This window comes from Lemur catta, chromosome 16, assembly GCF_020740605.2.
Source record: "Lemur catta isolate mLemCat1 chromosome 16, mLemCat1.pri, whole genome shotgun sequence".
Lineage (NCBI taxonomy): Eukaryota > Metazoa > Chordata > Mammalia > Primates > Lemuridae > Lemur > Lemur catta.
The window spans coordinates 55,873,261-55,895,156 of NC_059143.1; the positions used below are offsets into that span (position 1 = coordinate 55,873,261).

At 51.2% G+C, this 21,896-nt stretch overlaps 1 protein-coding gene across 4 annotated transcripts; it reads left to right on the forward strand.

Annotated features, from left to right (window-relative positions):
* The first annotated feature begins 6 nt into the window (after positions 1-6).
* Positions 7-20,503, forward strand: LOC123621573 (probable 2-ketogluconate reductase). 4 transcript variants are annotated; one of them, XM_045527407.1, is made up of 10 exons: positions 7-132; positions 1,363-1,525; positions 2,776-2,879; positions 6,109-6,192; positions 13,045-13,109; positions 14,996-15,490; positions 16,583-16,754; positions 17,324-17,502; positions 18,715-18,811; positions 20,061-20,503. In XM_045527407.1, the coding sequence occupies exons 6-10, from the start codon at positions 15,109-15,111 to the stop codon at positions 20,215-20,217; spliced, it is 987 nt and encodes a 328-aa protein (XP_045383363.1). In that variant the 5' UTR covers positions 7-132; positions 1,363-1,525; positions 2,776-2,879; positions 6,109-6,192; positions 13,045-13,109; positions 14,996-15,108; the 3' UTR covers positions 20,218-20,503. The 4 variants fall into 4 exon arrangements, with proteins under 4 accessions (XP_045383363.1, XP_045383364.1, XP_045383362.1 ...); XM_045527408.1 differs by having other exon boundaries at positions 15,106-15,490; XM_045527406.1 differs by lacking the exons at positions 7-132; positions 1,363-1,525; positions 2,776-2,879; positions 6,109-6,192 and adding an exon at positions 7,521-7,674 and having other exon boundaries at positions 15,106-15,490.
* The last annotated feature ends 1,393 nt before the right edge of the window (positions 20,504-21,896 follow it).

The following is a 21,896-nucleotide window of genomic DNA, read 5'->3' on the forward strand; positions in this document are numbered from 1 at the left end:
GGCGCGGGGACGTGCCGGTCGCCGTCCCGGCGGCGGGTCGGGTCGGGCCGGACGTGGGTGGGCGTTGGACGCCCTCTGGGTCGCCGGCGCCGAGGCAGCCCCGGCGGCGCGTCGCTGAGCCGGCTCCTGAAGGTTCGTGGGCTTCCCGTTTCCGTCCTTGCAGGGCCGGCCCGGCTGTGCCCCGAGCTGCGCCGGCGAGGGCCGCAGGCCTGCGAGCCGGGCCGGAGCGGGGGTGCCGGGCGGCCTGCGGGGCGGGACCCTCGTGGTGGGGCTCGGGTCTCACTCGGTGACGGGAAGGCACAGCGTCCGCGCGGGGTCAGCCGTGAGGGCTGCAGCCCCGTCGGGAGAGCTCGGGCCCGTCTCTGCCTCGCGCAGGGAGTCCCGGTAAACTGCAGGGTCCTCCTCTGGGAGTGGGGCTGGAACGCGAGGTGACCTGTACCTCACGGGCACAGGGCACGCACTTGGAAATCTGAGCGCTTATTGTCATTATTAACCTCAGCCCGTTGACGCCTACAGCACGCCCCAAAATTAGCGTCTTGGCAGGGACACTTGTCAGGCATAAACACAGTCGCTTTACCTGTCACAAGCAGTTTATTAACAGAAGAGTTCTCGAGGCGAAGGCATAAGACTCACATGTCCCCAAGTAATTTATTGAAACTAGTTTCTTTAAAAACATTTTTCATTGTGGTAAAATATATGTGATATAAAATTGATCACTTTAACCATTCTTAAGGGTGTAAGTTCAGTGGCGTTAAGTACATTCGTATTGTGCAGCCATCACTACTGTCCATCTTCAGGTACATCTTTTTTTAAAAACTTTTGAGATGTAAGTCACACTCTGTAAAATTCACCAATTTAACGTCAGGTGGTTTTTCAGAGTTGTGGAACCAACGCCACAATCTAATTTTAGAAAATGTCACCCTGAAGAGAAACACCTTATCCATTAATAATCATTTCCCATTTCCCTCCCCCCAACCTCTGGCAACCACTAATCCATTTTCTTCCTCTATAGATTTGCTCATTGTAGACATTTTATATCAGTGGAAACTCACAGTAGGTAACATGTAAGTCAGTTTGTGAGAGACTTCTTTCATTTAGCTTAATGTTCTCAAGGTTCATCCATATTATAGCAGACTTCAGTAGTTGGTTTTTTTAAATTGCTCTTTAATATTCCATTATATGGATATACTATATTTTATTTGCCCATCAGTTGATTGACATTCGCTTTTTCACTTTTTGGCTATTATGAAATAATGCTGCTATGAACATTCATGAACAAGTTGTTGTGTGGACTTAAGCTTTCATATGGTAACTATGTTTAACCTTTTCTTTTCTTTTCTTTCATATTTTTTTCCTTCCTAGCCAGCGGATTCCAGTATAACAGTTTGAGGAATTGCCGAACTGTTTTCCAAAGTGGCTACAACCTTTCATATTCTCACCAGCAATGTGTGAAGGTTTCAATTTCTCCACGTCCTTGCCCACACTTATTATAATTATTTACATACTTCTTCTTGTGACCATCCTGGTAGGTATGAAGGGATATCTTATTGTGGTTTTGCTTTACATTTCCCTAATGGTTAGTGATGGAGAGCATCTTTCCATGTGCTTATTGGCCATTTAGAGAAATAACTATTATATCGTTTATGCATTTAGAAAATTGGGTTAGTTATCTTTTGATTATTGAGTTGTAATTGATTCTGGATAGAAATCCCTTCCCAGATAAAGGGTTTGAAACTATTTTCTCCCATTCTGTGGATTGTCTTTTTTTTTATTGGTATCATTTGCAGCACAAGTTTTAAATTTTGATTAAGTCTTTATTTTTTCTTTTGTTGCTTATGCTTTTGGTATTGTATCTAAGAAACCACTGTTTAATTCAAGGTCATGAATATTTACTCCTGTTTTCTTCTAGAGTTTATAATTTTACGTCTTATATTTAAGTCTGTGATTCATTTTGAGCTAATTTTTATGTATGGTATGAGGTATCCAACTTCATTCTTTTGCATGTAGATATATTCAATTGTTCCAGGACTATTTGTTAGAAAGATTATTCTGTCCGCATCACATTATCTTGGCACCTTTGTTGAAATCAGTCACTTTAAATATAAGGATCTATTTCTGTACTCTCAATTCTGTTCCATTGATTCACGTGTTTAGCCTTATGTCAGTACCACACTGTCTTGATTTGTTCTAGAAATTGGGAAGTCTCAGTCCTCCAACTTTGTTCCTTTTCAAGATTGGTTTGGCTATTCTGGGTTCCTTACATTTCCATATGAACTTTAGGATCAGTTTGTTAATTTCTATAAAAAGGGCAGCAGGGATTTTAATAGGAATTATGTTGAATTCCTGTTCACACTAATTTAGAAGGCATTGCCATTATTGCCATGTTAACAATATTGTCTTCTGATCCGTGAACATGGGTTTTCTTCCCATTTATTTAGGTCTTTTTTAATTTCTATGGTACATTATAGTTTTCAGTGTCCACATCTTGCACTTTTTTTGTTAAATTTATTCCTAAATATTTTCTTTTTAATGCTATTTAAATGGAATACTTTTTAAATTTAATTTTCTGATTATTCATAGCTTGTGTATAGAAATGCAATCAATTATTATATATGGATCTTGCATCCTGCAACCGTGCTGAGTCATTTATTACTTTTAATAATTTTTTTAGTGGCTTTCTTAAGATTTTCTATATACAAGATCATGTCATTTGCAAATAGGGACAGTTTTACTTCTTTGTTGCCAATTTGGATGCTTTTCCTTTTTCTTGCCTAGCTGCCGTGGCTGAAACATCCAGTACAATGTTCAGTAGAAGTGGTGAGAACAGACGTCTTGTCTTGTTCGTGATCTTAGGGGAAAGCATTCAGTCTACCCATCAGGTATGAATGGTTTGAATTTTTCACAGATGCCCTCCATCAGGGTGAGGAAATTCTCTTCTCCTAGTTTGTTTTTATCATGAAAGAGTATTGGATTTTGTCATATGCTTTTTCTACATCTAGTGAGATGATCCTGTGGTTTTCGTACTTTATTAATATGGTATATTACATTGATTTTTTTTTAATATGTTAAAACAACCTTGCATTCCTAGGATAAATCTCAGTTGGTCTTGGTAATTATTTTTTATATGTTGCTAGATTTGGTTTGCTAGTATTTTGTTGAAGATTTTGTGTCTATAATTCCTAAGATATTGGTCTGTAGTTTTCTTGTGATATCTTTGTCTGATTTTGGTATCAGGATAATAATGATGGCCTCATAGTTGAGAAGTGTTACCCTCTTTTCTATTTTTTTTTTTGAAGAGTTTGTGAAGTATTGATATTAATTCTTCTTTAAATGTTTGGTAGAATTCACCAATGAGGCCATTTGGCCACACTTTTTCTTTGTAAAATAAAATTAGAAATACTGTTCTAAAAATTTTTTAAAATACAATAAAAGTTGCAGATTTGACAGGGTAAGCTCCACTTATTGGGAAAGTTAAAGCATGTGGAAGGCATCATTCTCTCATTATTTAAAATGAGATGTTATTTATTTTTGTGTAGAAACTGTTGTTTGGTCAACATTTTCTGTTCTATCAATATGGAGGCAGATAGGATATATATATATTTTTTAGAGACAAGGTTTCATTCTCACCGAGGTTGGAGTGTAGTGGTATCACCATAGCTCACTGTAGCCACAAACTCCTGGGCTCAAGCAATCCTCCTGCCTCAGCCTCCCACATAGCTGGGACTATAAGCATGCATCACCACAGCTGGCTAATTTTTAAATATTTTTTTTTGTAAAGATGAGGTCTCACTATGTTGTTCAGGCTGGTCTTGAACTCTGTCCTCAAATAATCCTCCTGCCTCTGCCTCCCAAAGCACTAGGATCACAGGTGTGAGCCACCGTGCCTGGCCAAGCCTAACAGAATTATTTGGCTAAAGCTCCTCATCTCTCCTTCCATTACATCAAAAAGTATCTGATCATCAAAAAAATGGCAATAAATAGGCTAAACCATCACTGAGGTAATCAAACTGCTTGAGTTACACTTTAGAAATAGGATTCTTCGTTAAAAGAATGACTGTGGAAGTTGAAGGCACTGTAAAAGAAAAAAAAAGAATGACTAAACATAAGCATTAAATAATGCAGTCTAAAATTCTCAAGTAAGAGCAAGGCAGATATCTGGGGGGAGACGAAAGTGTCACTGCATGTCCTGATTGGGAAAGGATGCACACGGCGAGTGCCCATCCCTTCAGAGCAACTGCCTTGAGTTAAGGAACTAATTGCTACTAATGATAGCCTTGTAACTCTTCCAGATGAATTTATAGTTTTAAAAGAATGTGTTAAGCCAAATATAAGACAATGTTAACATGAGGCTTTCCTCTCTCTAATTTCAGCAGAGTCCCCAGATTTAAAATAAATGATTCTAGGCTGGGTGCGGTGGCTCACGCCTGTAATCCTAGCACTCTGGGAGGCCGAGGCGGGTGGATTGCTCAAGGTCAGGAGTTCGAGACCAGCCTGAGCAAGAGCGAGACCTCGTCTCTACTAAAAATAGAAAGAAATTATCTGGCCAACTAAAATATATATAGAAAAAATTAGCCGGGCATGGTGGCGCATGCCTGTAGTCCCAGCTACTCGGGAGGCTGAGGCAGTAGGATCGCTTAAGCCCAGGAGTTTGAGGTTGCTGTGAGATAGGCTGATGCCACGGCACTCACTCTAGCCTGGGCAACAAAGCGACACTCTGTCTCAAAAAAAATAAAATAAAATAAAATAAATGATTCTAGGTGCATATTCTTTCCAGAGAAACCAGACAAGGTTTACAGATTTCGCAGAGGAAATACTAGCCTACAGATTGTCCATCACCCTACTTGAGGATATATGAGGTGTTCCATCCCAGCCAAAACTGAGGCTGGAGTTGCCCCAAAAGCAGTGGCAAAGAAGTTCTCACAAGGGAGTGCCCCAAACTGTCCTGATGTGGGACCAGTTGGGATTCCAAAGAAAGGAGAGCGATTGGTCCAAAGGGCTTATTAGAGGACCTAATATACAGAGTGCTTCAGCAGTCATCCTTGTGGACAGCAAGAGTTGTTCTACCTACGTATGTCCACCATGAGGGGGTTGGGGCATGGAGTTTACATAAAGGTTCCGGGAATTTGGCTCAGGGCCAGGGCTGGGTTTCTTCAGTGTTTTGGGCAGCAACCTAAACATCTTTAACAGTGTCTGGGAATGTTCATGGGCCCTGTGTGGGTTCATGCCTCCAGGGAGAAACATGCAGCTGGCCAGGTCACAGAAAAGTGAAGGCACTCTATTTCTTGGTCAGGACAGAGGAAAATGTGGAAGGAACTGGGCCACCATACAGGATATAAGAAAGTATGTTGAGGGAAAATTTTGAGATCATTTCTTTGGAGAAAGTTGTGGTATGATGTATATTCCCATTCTCATTCTCTTCCCTTTGGGAAAAGAGGGGGTGCTTCCATGCTACCTCAAGCCAAGCAAGAACCCTCACTTTGGGTGGGATGGGGTTGGAAGGGAAAAGACCCTATCACTGGGGACTTGATCTTTTCTTAGCTGCAGAAATCTCTAAGTCCATGTTCACTAAAGGGGCTTGAGTTGAGCTCTTGCGAGAAACCCTCAAAATCATACACAGTGTGTTCTCTTTGAAAGGAGCCAATGCTTAACCGTATACTAAGAATAATGCAAGTATCCAACTGCAGAAAAATAAACAGGTATACTTATTGACACTATATAGCTGTAAAAATGAATGATTACACCTCCACATATAAATAGGGACAAATTTCACACATACTGCTAAGTTTAGGAAAAAGCAGGTCACAGAAGACTACATAAAGTATAATCCCATTAAAATAAAATGCAAAAGCAAGCCAAACCATATATTGCTTAGGTAAATATATGTATATAAAAGGAGAAATAAAAACCATAAAATTCCAGATAGGGGTTGCAAGTGGGGCAGAGAGGAGCACAGGGAACTTCAAAGGTGATGGTGTATTTCTTATGCATGAGGGTGTATGACCAGGGGCTCATTTTATTGCTATTCTTTATACCTTATACATGTTACAGTCTTTTGTGTGTATACAATAAAAAAGTGAAAGCCAGTTTTATCAAATTCTTATTTTTCAGTATATTAAGTTCCAGCTTAACACGGGAGATATTCGGGGAATTTGTGGATTCTTTTTGCTGGATGAATTCTCTAGAGCCCTCTGGGTAAGTAGTTGGAAAAGAAAACTTCAGTCTTTTGTAACTTACTGGTAATACTTACTGGAAGGTGAAACTCAAGAGTTTTGTTATGAACTTTAAAGAGTAAAAACTATGTGTTTGGTCACTAGACTTTCAAAAACATGCTGTTTTGGGAAAGCCTTACTCCTTTATTTGCCTTTCATTCATTCTTTATTCAACAAATATTTATTTTGCATGTACATGTGCCAGACATGATGTCAAATGCTAGAAACTCTTGTGGAGTCTAGCAGAGGAGCCTGACATTACACAGAAAATCAGATACGTAATTTAGATTCATCTTAAAGTCCTACGAGGGGGAGAGTTCAGGGTATTATGAGAGCATTTAGCAGGGGGGAACATACTGTTTTAGAAGTTCAGGAAAAGGTTCTTTCTATAAGAATGTGATATTTAAGTTGGGACTGCAGGATGCTTGACAATCAACCAGGGAAAGGGGTGGGGGAAGGTTCCAGGCGGCTTGGGAACAAGCCTAGGGTAAGGGAAACGGAAAACATGCACTGGCAGGACGGGAGCGCCCCAAGGCGTGCGCGAAGTGGGTGGGCTCAGGGTTCGGGCTTCACCACCAGAGCAAGGGATTGTGAGAGCCCGAGGTGTGTTTTCCTTGTACACACCGAGGCTGCTGTGTACACCCAGGGGAGGACTGCAAAGGAGTGCGTGAGGAAACCGAGTTTTAGATCATTGACTGCAGCAGGGTAGTGAGAGCTGACGTTGGTTTCGAGGTCTGACCTGGGGGTAAAAATCCGAGACGCAATCAGAATGGCGACTGAAGTCGAGACCCCGGGTGAAACACTTTGTTCCCCGAAGGGGTAATTTAAGTGACACATTACCGAAAAGACGACAGTCAAAGCTTTCTGCACACATTCTTGTTAATTTGGGGGGTGAACACCTCGCCGGTCGCGCCCCGGACCCCCCCCTGCGCGCGCCCCCGCGACCGCTCGACGCCCCAACAGCGTCCGCCACGCGGCCGGCGCCGGGCAACCTCCCCGCCCGCACGGGCCCCGGCCCGGGTCTGCGTCCACGGCCGTCGCTCGCCCCGGGGCGCCCCGCCCTCCGCCATCTCTGCGGCGAAACCCACAGCCCCGCCTCGGCGGCGCGAAGACCCTCCGGGCACCGTACGCACGCACGCGCGCTTCCGGTACGCGCCGCCGTGACTTCCGCCGCTCCCGCCCGCCCAGAAGGAGCGGAGGGAGGGGGCGTGGCCGGGCCGCAGGGGCGTGGGCGTGGCCGTGACTGGGAGCGGGGCGGGGCCGAGGAAGTGTTCGCACCGTGGAGGGCGGGGCCGGGGAAGGGCGGGGCTGTGGGCGCGTCGCCGGATGCCCTTTGACCTCCCGGGGCCCGGGGTCGGTTTGTGGCGCCCGCTAAACCTGGGTGGTTTTGGAAGACAAGTGGAACCCTGTGGCGTCGCGGAGCGGCCCAGGTGTGGCTGTGCCTTGGGACCTTGCGTGGGGCCAGGTAAGCCGGGCCGGATCCCGAGACCCTTGAGAAACTCCGCCGGGCCTGACGGTCAGCGTGGACTGTCGGTTGCTCCTCGGTTCTCCAGGCAAGCGCGCAGTAAGCTACACGTGCGTGAGCTTCAGGTTGGCGCGACAGATTTTGTAGTTCTTATTTACTTTCTTGCATGAATCTAGTTTTTTGTTATTGTGTTTCTTTTTTTTTTTTTTTGTTAGTGTTTAGCAATCCCGGACGAACCATTTTTTAGGAAGGTAGCATTTGTTTATGCTGAGACACGTTGTGACATGTTGATGTTTTCATGTTATTTTTCTGAGACAGAGTCTCACTCTGTCACGCAGGCTGGAGTGCAGTGGCACCATCACAGCTCACTGCAGCCTCAAACTCCAGGGCTCAAGTGATCCTCCCACCTCAGCCTCCTGAGTAACTGGGCCTGCAGACGTTCGCCACCACACCCAACTAATTTTTTTATTTTTTGTAGAGATGCGGTCTCACTGTGTTGCCCAGGCTGGTCTTGAACTCCTGGCTTCAAGCGATCCTGCCGCCTCAGCCTCTCAAAGTGCTCAGATTACAGGCATGAGCCACCATGCCCGGCCCTTCAAGGTCATTTTCCTTTCCGCACGGGACCCTTTGAAGTATGGCAATTGGATTTCATCCAGATGCTGCCATCTCACAATTATAAATATGTGTTGGTTTTGGTTTATGTTTTCTCATTGGGTAGAAGCATTTCTTTGTCAAAGGGCTACTGCCTTAGCGGTAGGCAAAATACTGCTAAAAAGAATCATTCCAGTTTGGGGCATCCCTTCTGAGCTACACAGTGATTGTGGGGCTCATTTTACTAGACAAGCTGTTCTGTCCATTTCCAAAATCTGGCTGGCAGTACAGCATTTGCATTGTGCCTACCATCTCCAGTCCTCCGGGTTGGTAGAACAGAAAAATGGCACAATAAAAACTCAATTAGCTAACTTAATGGAGGCTTTTAACCTCCCTTGGCCAAAAGCCCGCCCACTGGTCTTGCCGAACCTTAGGTCCGCTCCTTTTGGACAGCACTGCCTATCCCCTTGCCAGACAACGACAAAGGCCTAGAGGCTGGACGAGGGCTTGTGTTAGCCGGCCTTACTCAAGGGGAAATACCGAATTATTTTCAAGGACTTCTTAAAACTGTAACAAATAGTACAAAGCTGGTGACAGAGTCTTTCCACAGTGAGCTCCCCGGGGGCCAGAGACTCCAGGGATCACGCACTGCAGTCAGATGACTTTGTTTGTTGGAAAAGGCACAACTAACGGACTCCCTACAACCCTACTGGAAAGTACCTTATTGGGTACTTTTAACTAACTCTTGTGCTGCAAAATTAAAGGCTGTTGCTTCTTAGATTCACATCTCACACCAAAAGCAAGCACCCGACCACATTCCTGACCACACCTGGACCTCTGAATCAGTCTCTGACACCTGCCTGCAATTTTGGAAAACACTCAGGCTCAGACGGTCTCCAGAGCAACAACTGAGGCAGACATTCTTCCTGAGATGCTGGCCCAGGCCAGACCCCGTGAACCCTGAGATAACTCTCATTCTTACCTTACTTGCTGTAGATTATATTGCCAAAGCTTCCCTGCAAACCTCACTGATTTCCCCGCCAGTGGAGCCCACGTGGTTTGGTGTGACATAGAGCTGATGAAATGAAGGCCACCGATGGGAACAGTTCCACTCTAAACATTCCCAGAGGTGCCCCCTTTTCAGGGCACCTCTATTTTAAGGCTCTCACCAAATACGATGCCCTGCAGGAATATTTACCTAACAATGCCTAAGGACGATTATTGAGGGGTCCAATCAGATGGACTGTTGCACAGCCATAGATATTGATGGTGTCAGGTTTAGACAGAGCCTGGGGCTGGCGTGAGGAACCTCACTGGCTCCCGAGTGACCTGCGCTTGTGGCCAGAGGGCCTAACCCCGCACCAACCGCACTGGCACTGCCTTAAAGATCTCTTCATGGGGTCAGCTGTGGTGGACAGAGACCCCTGACAGCACCAATTCCATCCAAGGCAAGGGCACCTCCGGGAAACCTTGTAGAACACCCCGACAAGGGCACACTGAGGCGTAGCCTTCCTGCACCTGCAGTCATTTGGGACACCCAGGGGTCGGGGTTGACGCCACTCATCCGAATGCACTGATGCCATTAGCATACAATGGTCACAGCATTCCTGGTGGATACACCAAAATTGGCCATCCAAAAGACTAAAACACACCCTCACTGGAGGACTGGGAACTGGGCTAGGTGACTGGGGCAAGCCTGATTGATGGCTTGTGAAGAGAGGCATCCCTTAGAGAAAATTCCCTCTCCAAAACCGGCCACCACAGAAGGGATGCTGTTCCAAGGGGACGGGAAGCTGCCCTAAAGGATGGTGCCGCCCTCATCACGTGGGTGGGAGAGACCAGACAAGCCATAAAATACTCCCAAACCCAGAGGCGGGAGCGGGCGTGTGCTCCGACCGTGACTGCGCGTGGGCCTGAGCAGCCGTGCAGCGGTGGCTGTGGTGCTCAGGGCTGAGGCTCCGTCTGACACTGTGAAGACATGTGGTCCCCCAAATTGATGGAAATTTTTAGGTGGCAAATGTGACCTCAGACACTATTCTCAAAGCTCAAGGGCCAAAGCTGAATGAGGCTCAGGGCATTCCGCAGTCCAGCCAGCGGGCACTGGGCCCGTTGCAAACAGCGTGGGGACACTCCCGCAGGAGGACCACGGTGGCTCCCATTTCCCTCTCAGGCTGTGAAAAAGAGAAAGAGAATGTGCCCTCAAACCACTTGGAACCCTGGTTTTTCCCAAATTTGTACCCCACTATCCACCCCCACGAGATATAACATTTGGTATAGGTGAAAGGCTGTTTTTGTTGGGAGAGATGACAAAATGGCACTGTGGAATCAAATGATTTCTCTTGTAACAAAACCTCTTTTTCTCTCCCAAACACCAATACATGGTGCGACACCAAGGTGGTGGGGAAAATCGATTTGTGAACTGTAAACAAGTTCTATGGCAATTTAGACAGTGAAGACCAGATGTTTCTTGAGTTTACAGGGTTCTCAGCATGTTGTACCTGTGACGGTATTAACCAGAAAAACAGAATGAGGCTCATAATTTGGAAAGGAGAGCTTTATTTCTCAGGAGGGGCCGAGGCCTGCAGGTGGCCATTCCAGCAGCTCCCGGGCCACATGCCAGGGACATGTGCTTCCAGGCGGGGACACTGGGAGTAGGAAGTCATACTGAGCAGGTGGCAAATGCACGTATGTGACAAGCCGTGGGAGGAGTTGGAATATTCCTGAAAAGAGGAACAGCTGCCTGGTGCAGTTATGCTTCATGCCTCTTTATGGGGTCTGTTCAGTCAGCAGGCCCTTAGGGTTTTATGAGTATTTTTGAGTTCACAGACCACTCTGGCCAGAAGAAAAATTAAATGTATTAGATTCTGACTTGGTGTTGGTCCCACAATCCTCAAATACAATTAGCCACACGTTCAAATGACCGTTGGCAAGCAGGGTAAGTCTGGCAGCAGCGGGTGGGGAACCTGCAGCTTCAGGGCACACGTGGCTCCCAGATCCCTGAGTGTGGCCCTTCGGCCAAATCCAAACTTCACAGAACAAATTGTTCTGTAAACTTTGGATTCAGTCCAAAGGCCACACTCAAGGATCCAGAAGGCCACACGTGGCCCTGAGGCCGCAGGTTCCCCCCACCCCGACACCACCGGCTGCCGAATGGGCAGCTCTAGGGTTGAGCCTTCCGGCCTGGGGACCTCCTGTGCTGTCAGCCACTCGAGCGTGCGTCCCACGGAGTGGTCTTTGGCCAACAGGGGAGCTGAGGACTGAACTCTGACCTTTTTTTTAATTGCCCAAATTCCTTTCTGAGAGGCCTGGTGAGCCATGCCTACAAGTGATACAATCTCACTAGATCGGTTTTATTAACCTGGTGTCATGTGGCTCACTTGGCCAGCCTGACTGGAGTAGCATCACGTGACAGATGGCAGCTCCCCTTATCTCCGCTGAAGCCTGTCTTTCTGCTGACTCCAGGTCTTGACACAAAGCTTAACTCTTTCAGCCAATTGCCAGCTGAAGAATCCCCAAAACCCACCTCCGGGCCAAGGCAGGAGGATCAGTTGAGCCCAGGAGTTCGAGGCTTTAGTGAGCTGTGAGGCAGTCCAGCCGGGGTGACAGGGTGAGACCCCACCTCTGAAAGAACATGGAGGGGGAAAGGGAGGGAAGACAAGAGCCAGCTGGCGCTACTTGGAGGCAAATTTGGGGAAAGTGAGAAAGATTTGGGGGATATTGAACTCACCAAGAGAGAGGAGTGATGTAAAAAGAAAAGCAGAGTCTCAGGACAAGAAGCCGTGAGCTCGGTGGGCTAGAAGCAGCCTGCACACGCCACTCTCAGGAGAGGATCGAAAGTTGCAAGTAGATGTTCAGCTACGGATGGACCGTCACGGAGAGAGCATTGCACATCTTCAGACACGAGATACCCAAAGTGAGGTGGAGGGAGGCGGGTGATCCGTTTGGAAGGATTGGAAGGTACCTGGGGGGAACGTCCACACGTGGGGAGGGGTCAGAGGAGAGACCCCCAGGGCTCGAGGCTCCCCTGCGGAAACTGCCATCCACGCTGTGGGGGCCCCGCCCACCGCAGGCCTCCAGACTGATGGGGGCTGTTTGGAGACTGTAGTGACATCACACGGGACCTGCTGATGCCACTCTGGGCTCAGGATGTGCCTAGAGACCAGCCTCACCGCAGTCACCTCCTCGTCACCCTGCCAGGCCAGGGAGGGAGCAGGGGGGGCCCCGCGACTGGGAGCCTTGCGCCCCCATCCCCTGCCCTGAGAGCTGTGTGGGGAGAGGCCCCGCCCACGCCCAGGAAGCCTCGAGTGAGCGGTCCCAAGGCAGTGGGGCCGCAGTTTGGCTTTATACGTTTTAGGGAGACAGGAATTGCAGGAGAATCACAAATGAATGCATGGAAGGTACGCAGTGGTTTGTCCCAGACAAGTGGGACATCTCGCAGCAGGGACTTACAGGTTATAGGTGGGTTTAAAGATTCTTTGGTTTGTAATTGGTTAAAAAACGAAGCTTTTTCTGAAGGTTTGTAATGTTTTAAGCTAGGCAAGTCTGTTAATCAGAGATAAGCCTCAGCACACAGATGCAAGCGATCTGCTAAGCAAATTGGTGGCCGTGCCCTCCCTCTGACCCCCGTGTCCCCCTCAGTCAGGGCTGCTCAAGGGTCCGTGGACCACACACCCCTCCTTGTCCCAGGCAACGCCTCCCAGGAAACTATATACATCTCTGACGTTCCTTTGAAAGAAGTGGAGGTTCACTCTACTTTTCTTTCTGGTCTTGATTTTCCAGGGCCTTTAAAAGAAGAAAATCCTGAATGTAGAGCTTTGAGTCTGCGGAAGGCAATTTCGACAAAGGTAATATTCTTTTTCTTCATTAAGCAATCACCTTAGTAACTAATAATTAATGTTTAATCTATTGTAGCATGTCAGGTTGGACAGTGTGAGGCAAATGCGGGTAGCAGTGAGGAAGGGTGCGTGCCTGCACTGTCACGCTGCTGGGCAAAAACAAAGCTGTAGGAATCCTGAGGCCTCTCAGTTCCGCAGGTGGAAGTGCCCCGCTGGTGGTGACGGCAGAATTGTCCAGCGTGGGACCCTGCGGGGCCACCTGTCCTCTCAGCCTCGTGATGTAGAAATCAGGGAGCAGAAGGGACTGGGTGTGCAGCCGGCCCCCACCAGGCACCTGTGGGCTCCGCCCCACAGTCGCCGCTCTGGGACGTGGCTTTCACATCCGACTCCAGCCTGTGCTGGACATGGGTCAGGCTGGTGCTTGCTGGAGGGAACTGTGGCGTGAGGGACTGAGCTTGTCCTCTCTGCTGCTCTAGGTCCCCCGGGCGGGGCTCTCGTCCCCTCACCTGGGGCAGGGAAACCGGAGGGTCTGGACCTTCTACACATGCACACGCTGACCCAGGGTGTGGCGGTCCTGTGACATGCTATTGCCCTTTAACCGGTGTTGTGGACAGACAGAGGTCAGCAAGCAAACTGCCTCCCTCTGAAATGAACTAAAATACTCTTATCTTGGATAAAGCCATTTTAATATTTTACCCAGAGTCAAAAAAGTAAACACAGGTTGTTTTTATTTTTTAGCTCGTTATGCTCTGATCTTTGAACAAGTTTTAAACATTCTTTAGCTTTGTTTTTCCTGTCAAGTTCCAGGGACCCAAAGATAAAAAATGCATTCATTAGCCTCAAAGCTTGAAAATTGACAGGTTTTCTTTTTAGAGGAAAGATATAAATGTTAAAAAAATCTTATTTTTAATCAGGAACAAGGCACATAAAGCTTTATTTAATTCATGTGACAGGCAGTAGCATACGTTTTACTTTCACAGTGGAAGCCAGTCAGTCCTAGGAGTCGCGTGTTGCTGTGAAGGGTGGGTGTGCTGCCCCACGTGTGTGACTGCAGGTGGGCGCAGAGGGTCCCTCCGACCGTGGCTCTGTTCTGTAGAAGCAGGAGATGAAATCCCTGCGCATCGGGCGTTCTTATCAGGGATGAAAGGTTGACGCCACAGGAAATCTGTATAAACAAACCGTTAACACTTTCCTGCTTCTGGCCCCAGCTGACTGCCTGTCGCCAGTGCCTTGGCCTCAGCACTTTCCTAGCTCTCTGTTTTGTGCTGTTCAGCTCGTGAGTGACTCTAACTGCATCTCTGGACTCTCATGGCCTTTGAAAGCTCCCGAAACACGTAGAACTTGTATGAAATGGCAGTTTCATTCTCTGGCCCTGCTGGGAGGTGAAGGGGGAGGGGGGAGCTTTGCCTGCCCACCCGCTGCAGGCACGAGGCGCCCCGACTCCAGTGACCGCAAACCCACGCTGATCATGTCGCAGTTCCTTTGGGCCAGGAGTCCAGGAGGGGCTTAGCTGGGGGTCTCACTCGGGGTCTCCCCGAGACTGCAGTCGAGTGCTGGCGCAGCTGCAGCCCTCCTGGGTTGCGCAGCGGTCGGCTGGCCTCAAAAGCTCTGCTCCCAAGTCATCTGGGAGCTGGGTAATGCCGGCCCCCAGGGAGGGAGACAGAGAGAGGAGGCCCAGGGAGCGAGGCGCCGAGACAGGAGCCGGGGTCTCTGCTGAGCAAGTGCAGCCACACTCCAGGCAGAGACCCAGGGATGTGATTGCCAGGAGGGGCCACCTCGGGGCCGCCTCCCCTGTCTGCTGCCCGTTAAAGGACAGAAATTAAGCCCACATGTGATAGGGGATGTGGGCCCAACAGAGACTTTGTACACAGTGCTGTGGGTCTGTTCCCTTTCAGGCTTTACAGGACTTTGTCCGGGAAATGAATTGAATTCCAGTCTTGCTGTAATGTACAAAGCCTGTGGGCAGCAGACGCGTGCGTGAGCTGTTGCGTCCGGCGCTCTGCAGGTCATGGAGGGTGGAGAGCTGCCTGGAGTTCTGGTGTTTGCACTTGAAGGCCCCCATGGTGTGTGTGAGGCTCACATTGCGGAGCTGCAGAAACACTTCCGTCTCGTTACCATGACAGAATTTGTGGAAAATAAAACACAATTCTGTCAGAAGATCCAAGCCATATACATATGGGGTGGAAAGCCGGCCATTGACCGGGATCTCCTGCAGAGCCTGCCTTCCCTGAAGATTATCGCCAACGGGGGAGTTGGCCTGGACCACCTGGACCTGCCGCTCATCACCAGCCTCGGCGTGGCGGTGGCCAACACGCCGCAGGCCGTGTCGGACCCCACGGCAGACCTGGGCATGGCCCTGCTGCTGGCCGCAGCCCGCAGAGTCCTGGAAGGTAAAGCACCCCTGGAAGATTGTGGCTTTCCAAAGAACCAAATGACAAATGTTTAATAACACACATTAAAATAATTGTAAAATATGCAAATAGGGCCAGGCACGGCGGCTCACACCTGTAATCCCAGCACTTTGAGAGCCTGAGGCAGGAGGATCGCTTGAGGCCAGGAGTTCAAGACCAGCCTGAGCAACATAGCGAGACTCTGTACAAAAAAATAGAAAAATTAGCTGGGTGTGGTGACGTGTACCTGCAGTCCCAGCTACTAGGAGGCTGAGGAGGGAGGATCTCTTTCTTGAGCCCAGGAGTTTGAGACTGCAGTGAGCTATGATGGTGCCACTGCTCTCCAGCCTGGGTGACAGAGACTCAGTCTCAAATATATATATATATATATATATATATATATCTACACACACACACACACACACACATACATACATATATATTCAAATAAGTCTCCTCAAGTTATGTGTCTCTCTCTGGTCCTGACTTCTTCACCCCACATCTGGGACTTTATTTCCCTGGGGGCTGGAGCCCCTCCTGGTGGCTTGCAGCCTGTTAGTGCCCCAGCCCGGCAACCAGAGCAGACATATCCAGCAGCCCCCCAAACTGTGGGTGTGAGTGATCTCAGAGCCATTGTGGAAATGCCCTGGGATCGCGCCAGCAGGCCAGCACATACCTGGGGAAATCCCACCTCCCACACCCTCCACCGCCTTGGGGAGCCTCCCTGGGAATTCACCGTTGCCCACCCTCCTGACATGAAGCTTCAGAGCGAAGGGTTCCGGAAAAGAATCAGGAGTCAGGCTCTATTTCTGGCTAATGGTTAACACGCACGCATGCACACCCCAAAACAACTAATTTTAACCAGAAATACTTCTTAATGTGAAAGAAGTTTCTATTTTAAAGTATCCTACCAGGAGGCCCTGGCTTTGCTTTGAAGAAACTATCATTGTTCCTGTCCTTCAACTGTCCCTGACACAAAATCATGGGAAGGGCATGGCCCACGCACGTCCCGACCCCGCACTTTGTCGGAGCCGCGAGGGCTGCGGGTCGTCTGTGGCCCCCGCTGCCCACTGTGCGCTTGGCGTGTTGCAGGCTGTCGGCTGGCCGTCGCACCAGCGGCAGAGGACTTCTGTGTGAACTGGATGGGTCAGGAGGTGACAGGGGCCACGCTGGGCATCGTTGGCATGGGCAGCATCGGCTACAAGATCGCTCGAAGGGCCACAGCGTTCGAGATGAAGATTCTGTACTACAATAGGACCCGCAGGTAAATTCAAAGACTGGCTTTGGAACTGAGGGGAACTGGCGCCTGCACCACCTCCGTGTGGCTGGGTGTGTCTGGCCAGGCAGGAGAGTCTGGAGAGGGTTGGCACAACTGCTCTGGACGGCAGGGTCCTGAGCACCTGCACGCGGCTTTCAGCTGAATATCAGCCGTCTGGGGTGACCAGGGCAGGAGTTAGGATTCACCCAGAACCAGAACAAAAGAGCAAAACCACCTGCGTCAGACCCTGTGATACCTGCTCTCTGGTCAGGCGCTTTCTGTCTCTTGTCTGGGATCTTTGGTGAAAGCGACAGGGCCAGGCCTGTCCCAGGCTCTGGGGGCCCCAAGAGGGGAGGAGGCAGCACCTGCCCTCCAGGAGCTCGGGGTCTGGTGGGGACGCTGCGGTCAGCGATTCTGGGGGTTTGCGGCGGCTGCCCAGGCTCTGGCCTGGGCCCATGTGGAGTCTGGCCCAGCGGGGGACAGGCCCCTGCTCCCCTGAGAGGCTCCTCCCATGAGGGCAACATGATGGATTTCTGGCTGGAGGATGTGATTTTTCTTCCTTGTTGCCTTCCCAGGAAATTGGAGGAGGAGGCAGCGGTTGGGGCCACTTACTGCGAGAGGCTGGACAGCCTGCTCCGGCAGTCGGACTTCGTGATGCTGGCGGCCAGCCTGACGCCCCAGACCCGCGGGCTGATCGGGCGGCAGGAGCTGCGGCTGATGAAGCCCACCGCCGTCCTCATCAACATCAGCAGAGGTGCGCCGGCACCCTGAGCCCACGGGGCAGGACGAGCCTCCAGCGGTCGTCCTGGCGTTTCTAGTCGGCCCTTTGTCCTAAATGATGCCATGGTCTGAAAAATGCGCTTAGATTGGTGGCAGGGGATTATGGGACTTTTACTTTCTATTTCTATTTCTATCTTTGTGGCATTTTGAACCTCAGGTCATTCACAGTAACAAAAAGGATGAGGATACTACAATATGGGGGCTTTTCAATCTCATCTCTTTATGGAGATGAATTTTTTGAGCCATCTCTTTCAAAAGTAACTTAGTGTCACTTTGGTTATTTGGTGTTTATGTGCCAGAAGGCCCTGTGCTGTGACCAGGTCGGACAGCAGGTCGGCGGTGGCACTTAGCGGGAAGGGGGCAGGTAGCTGGTTCACCTCTGCAGGCCAAGGCCAGCGGCACAGACGCGAAGCCTGGCGCTCCCAGACCCGTGTGCACTGCCGAAGTCCGGTTCTGCCGTCTGTAAAATGAGGAAAACCTGCTTGCCAGGAAACCTCACGGCGCTCAGGCCTCCCAGGCGAGTGCGAACGGCTGGTGCAGCCTCAGCTGTCCCGGCCTCAGAGGGGGCTTTCTCCAGCGGCCACGAGGGCAGTGGCCACGGATGGAGGGCCGAGGGCGGGCCTCAGCCCTAAGGGAAGAGCATTTCTTCTCAGCTTCTGCTGCTCAGACTCGCATGTGAGTTTGTGTTGGAAACTGTAGTTACGGAGCATGCTTGGTCGGCTGAATTTCCAGATGCAGCCGTCCAGCTCGTTGGGAGCTGTTAGCTCAGCTCAAACCCTGTGGCTCTGGGAAGTGGTGTGAGATGGGCCCGGGCTCAGGGCCAGACAAACGCAGGCTTGAATCAGCAGGGTTGTGTTAGGAGCTGTGTGATCTTGGGCAAGTCTGTAACTACGAGCCTCGGTTTCCCCACCCATAAAAGGAATATTGGCCTTGCTGGGTTGTTTCAGGATTCGGAGAGATCGTGTGCACGCAGGCCTAGCTTCCTCCCGGGCACGTGGTGGGCTCAGGCCTGGTTTTTATTACGTCTAATGAAAAATCGGGCAGTGTGAAGTCAAACTTTTGATTTACCTTTAAACATGTTACTGGAACAAAAGAAAGACGTGTTTGCAACAGCAGCTGCTGTGACCAGCACCGCTCCGGCGTGTTGCAGGCCGTGGTGATGGGAGGTGCTGTCTCGTTGGTCCAGGTCTGCTGGTTGATCAGGACGCGCTGGTGGAAGCCCTTCAGACTGGGGTTATCGGCGCCGCCGCGCTGGACGTGACCTGCCCGGAGCCCCTGCCCAGGTAACAGCCACACAGACCCCCGGAGGGGCAGAGTCCACAGACAGCGTCAGGGAGCTGTTGAGTCTCGGCCGGGGAGGGGCCTGAGCAGGTGACCTGTCCCGGTGGGGGCAGCTGCTCGTGTGCAGCCTGTGTCCAGCCCGCAGCAGTCCCTCAGAGAGGAGCTCGGGGCGCCCCAGGCAGTGGACCCCGGGGAGGAAGCTGCGTGAAATGCCTCCCGTACCCAGCAGGCAGCCGTCCCCACCTGTGACCCCGGCTTGCCCTGGGAATGCCCCTTACACCCCTAGCTCAGGAAGTTTCTAGTGAGATAAAATTGAAGTTATTCCCTCAATTGCTTTTCAAGCAAATGTGTGTAATTCTATATGTATCTCATTTGCTCATGTATTTTGACCCAGTGATCCATCCTGTCAGGACTAGAGTCTTGATTCTGTCATTTATTAGACCAGAGACTCCTCCCAGCTTTGACTTCTGTCCAGCAGACAAGTGACTGTCACATATTAACCAAACTTAACATCTAAGTTTACCAAGATCGACCACAGAACTTATAGACATTTCTGAGAAAAACGATAATTTATGTAGAACAGAGGTTCTCTGAGTGTCTCTTGTCCCTCAACTGAACTGGGTCTCCTTGCACGACAGAGCCAACCACCGAGGGACCATATTTTTGCAGCGAGAAGAGTTTACTGTCAGGCGGCTGAGACAAGGGGGCTGGAGTCAGGTTCCGGTCGAGTCCTGACTTGAAGGGGAGCCCCCGGGCCAGGAGCTGGGCTGCGAGGCGAGGGGCTGGGGGAGGTGCCTGGGCTGCGTCGCGCCCTGAATGCTGCTACACGTCAGAAGGCGGTGGTGTTTCCCTGACCGCCAGTCTGGCCCGATAGGTTATGCCTGTGGGTTTTTGATCATGGGTCACTGTAAAATTTGGCACGCTGGGGAAACCGGTCCTGGGTGTCACCGGTGTCAGCGTGACCAAGTCCAGAGGAGGCTTTGGGTGACACATCCAACACGAGGCAAATTCCTGAGCCTGCTGGAGACTGGGAAATGTTTTTGAGGAAAGGTCTTTCCAAGCCGCAGTTAGGGCAGGGGGAAGGGAGTAGTGGAGGGGGAGCTCTCTGAGCAGAAGGGCGCCGGGGTCCTTTGAGAGGAGGCAGCTGCCGGCAGGACAGAGAGACAAGAGCTCTCCCAGCTCAGGGTGGGGATTCGCCCGGGAGGTGAGACCAGACAACTCTAAACAGTCCCTCGGTTACTCTGATTCCAGAGATCATCCTTTGTTGAAGCTGAAGAACGTCACCCTGACGCCTCACATTGGAAGTGCGACGCACCAAGCCAGATGGCAGATGATGAGGGACATGACTGACAGCATCCTGGCAGCTCTCGGTGGCCGTCCCATCCCCAACGAAGTGCTGCTGCCGTGATTCCCTGTGCGAGGCGTGGCAGCTCACAGGGGGGAATCGTATTTTGTGTACCTTATCGATGTCCGGCCCAGCACGTAGGCCACCTACTCCTATTTCGGCTGGGCAGGGTTTCAGGACGGGCGTGGTAGCGAACTTCTGTGGCAGCCGTGGTCTCGTCGTCATCAGCACCGCTCTTGAGGGAACTTGTTTTTCTCATTGGTAAATGGGGCACAAAGAAGAATTGCTTGTCTAAAGTTTCAGCTTGCAAATAGCTGAATTTTGATTAAAGCCCTAGGCTTGGTTTTAATTTGGATTTGGTCTTTGACTCTCCTAGTGCAGTGTTGGGTGGAAAAACTCAAGTTTCTCCCACTGCACTCTCACAACAGCTTGTAATGCCAGATGTGTGGGACTTTCTCTCCACTGGCGAGCAAGGGGGTCTGTAGCGGGCAGCAGCCAGGTGTCCCCTGATCCAGGGCACTGTCTACCAGGAGGTGGTGTCGGATCCCACAGGTTGGGGGCTCCAGCCCACAGGACTGCCCCCTTCAAATACCGGCCAAAAGTCCAGGCCCCCCGAACTTCTGACCGACTAGCTCCACCGTGGGGTTCCCAGGACCCCCTCTTTAGGCTGGATTAACTTGCATGTTTATTACAGAGCATATTTTATTTTATTTTAGAGTGTTGCTCCGTTACCCAGGCTGGAGTCATAGCTCACTGCAGCCTTGGACTCCGGAGCTCAATCGCCGCGCCAAAACGACAATCACCTACCGCCCGCCCCACGCCCAGCCGTCGCCCCGCCCAGCCATCGCCACGCCCATAAGTCACTTCGCACACACGCCGGCACGCTCAGGGGTCGCCCCGCCAACGTGCGCTCACGCGCAGCCGAGCCCCGCCCTCGCACCACCGCGCGCCTCCGTCAGCCCGCCCATCCATCGCTACGCCCCGCCCACACGCCATCATGGTCAACCGTCGCCCCGCCCACACGTCGCCCCGCCACGCTGTCGCCTCGCCCATCCATCGCCCCGCCCACACACCATGATGCGCCGCCGACGCCACACGTACGTCCATACGCCACGCTGTCGCCCCGCCCATCCATCGCCCCGCCCACACACCATCATGCGCCGCCGACGCCACACGTACGTCCATACGCCACGCTGTCGCCCCGCCCATCCGTCGCCACGCCCACAGGTGGACGCATCCTTCCGTCGCCACGCCCACACTCCGTCCCGCGCAGCCGTCGCCCCGCCTTTAAGTAGCGACTGGCAGCCGTCGCCCCGCCCACCTGTCGCCACACCCAAGGCGTCAAGCGCAGCCGCAGCCGCGCCTACAAGTCGTCCCGCCCACACGTCGCCCCCCCTCAGGTCGCCAGGCCCAAACGCCGCGACGCGCAGTCGAAGCCCCGCCCTCAGGCAGTCACACGCAGCCGCGGGCCCACCCACACGCCGTCACGCGCAGCCGAGGTCCCGCCCACAGGCCGTCACGCGCAGCCGCGGCCCCGCCCACACGCCGTCACGCGCAGCCGCGATCCAGCCCACACGCCGTCACGTGCAGCCGCGGTCCCGCCCTCCCGTCGCCACGCGCAGCCGCGGCCCTGGCCACAGGCCGTCACGCGCAGCCGCGGCCCCGCCCACACAGTCACGCGCAGCCGCGGTCCCGCCCTCCCGTCGCCACGCGCAGCCACGGCCCCGCCCACAGGCCATCAC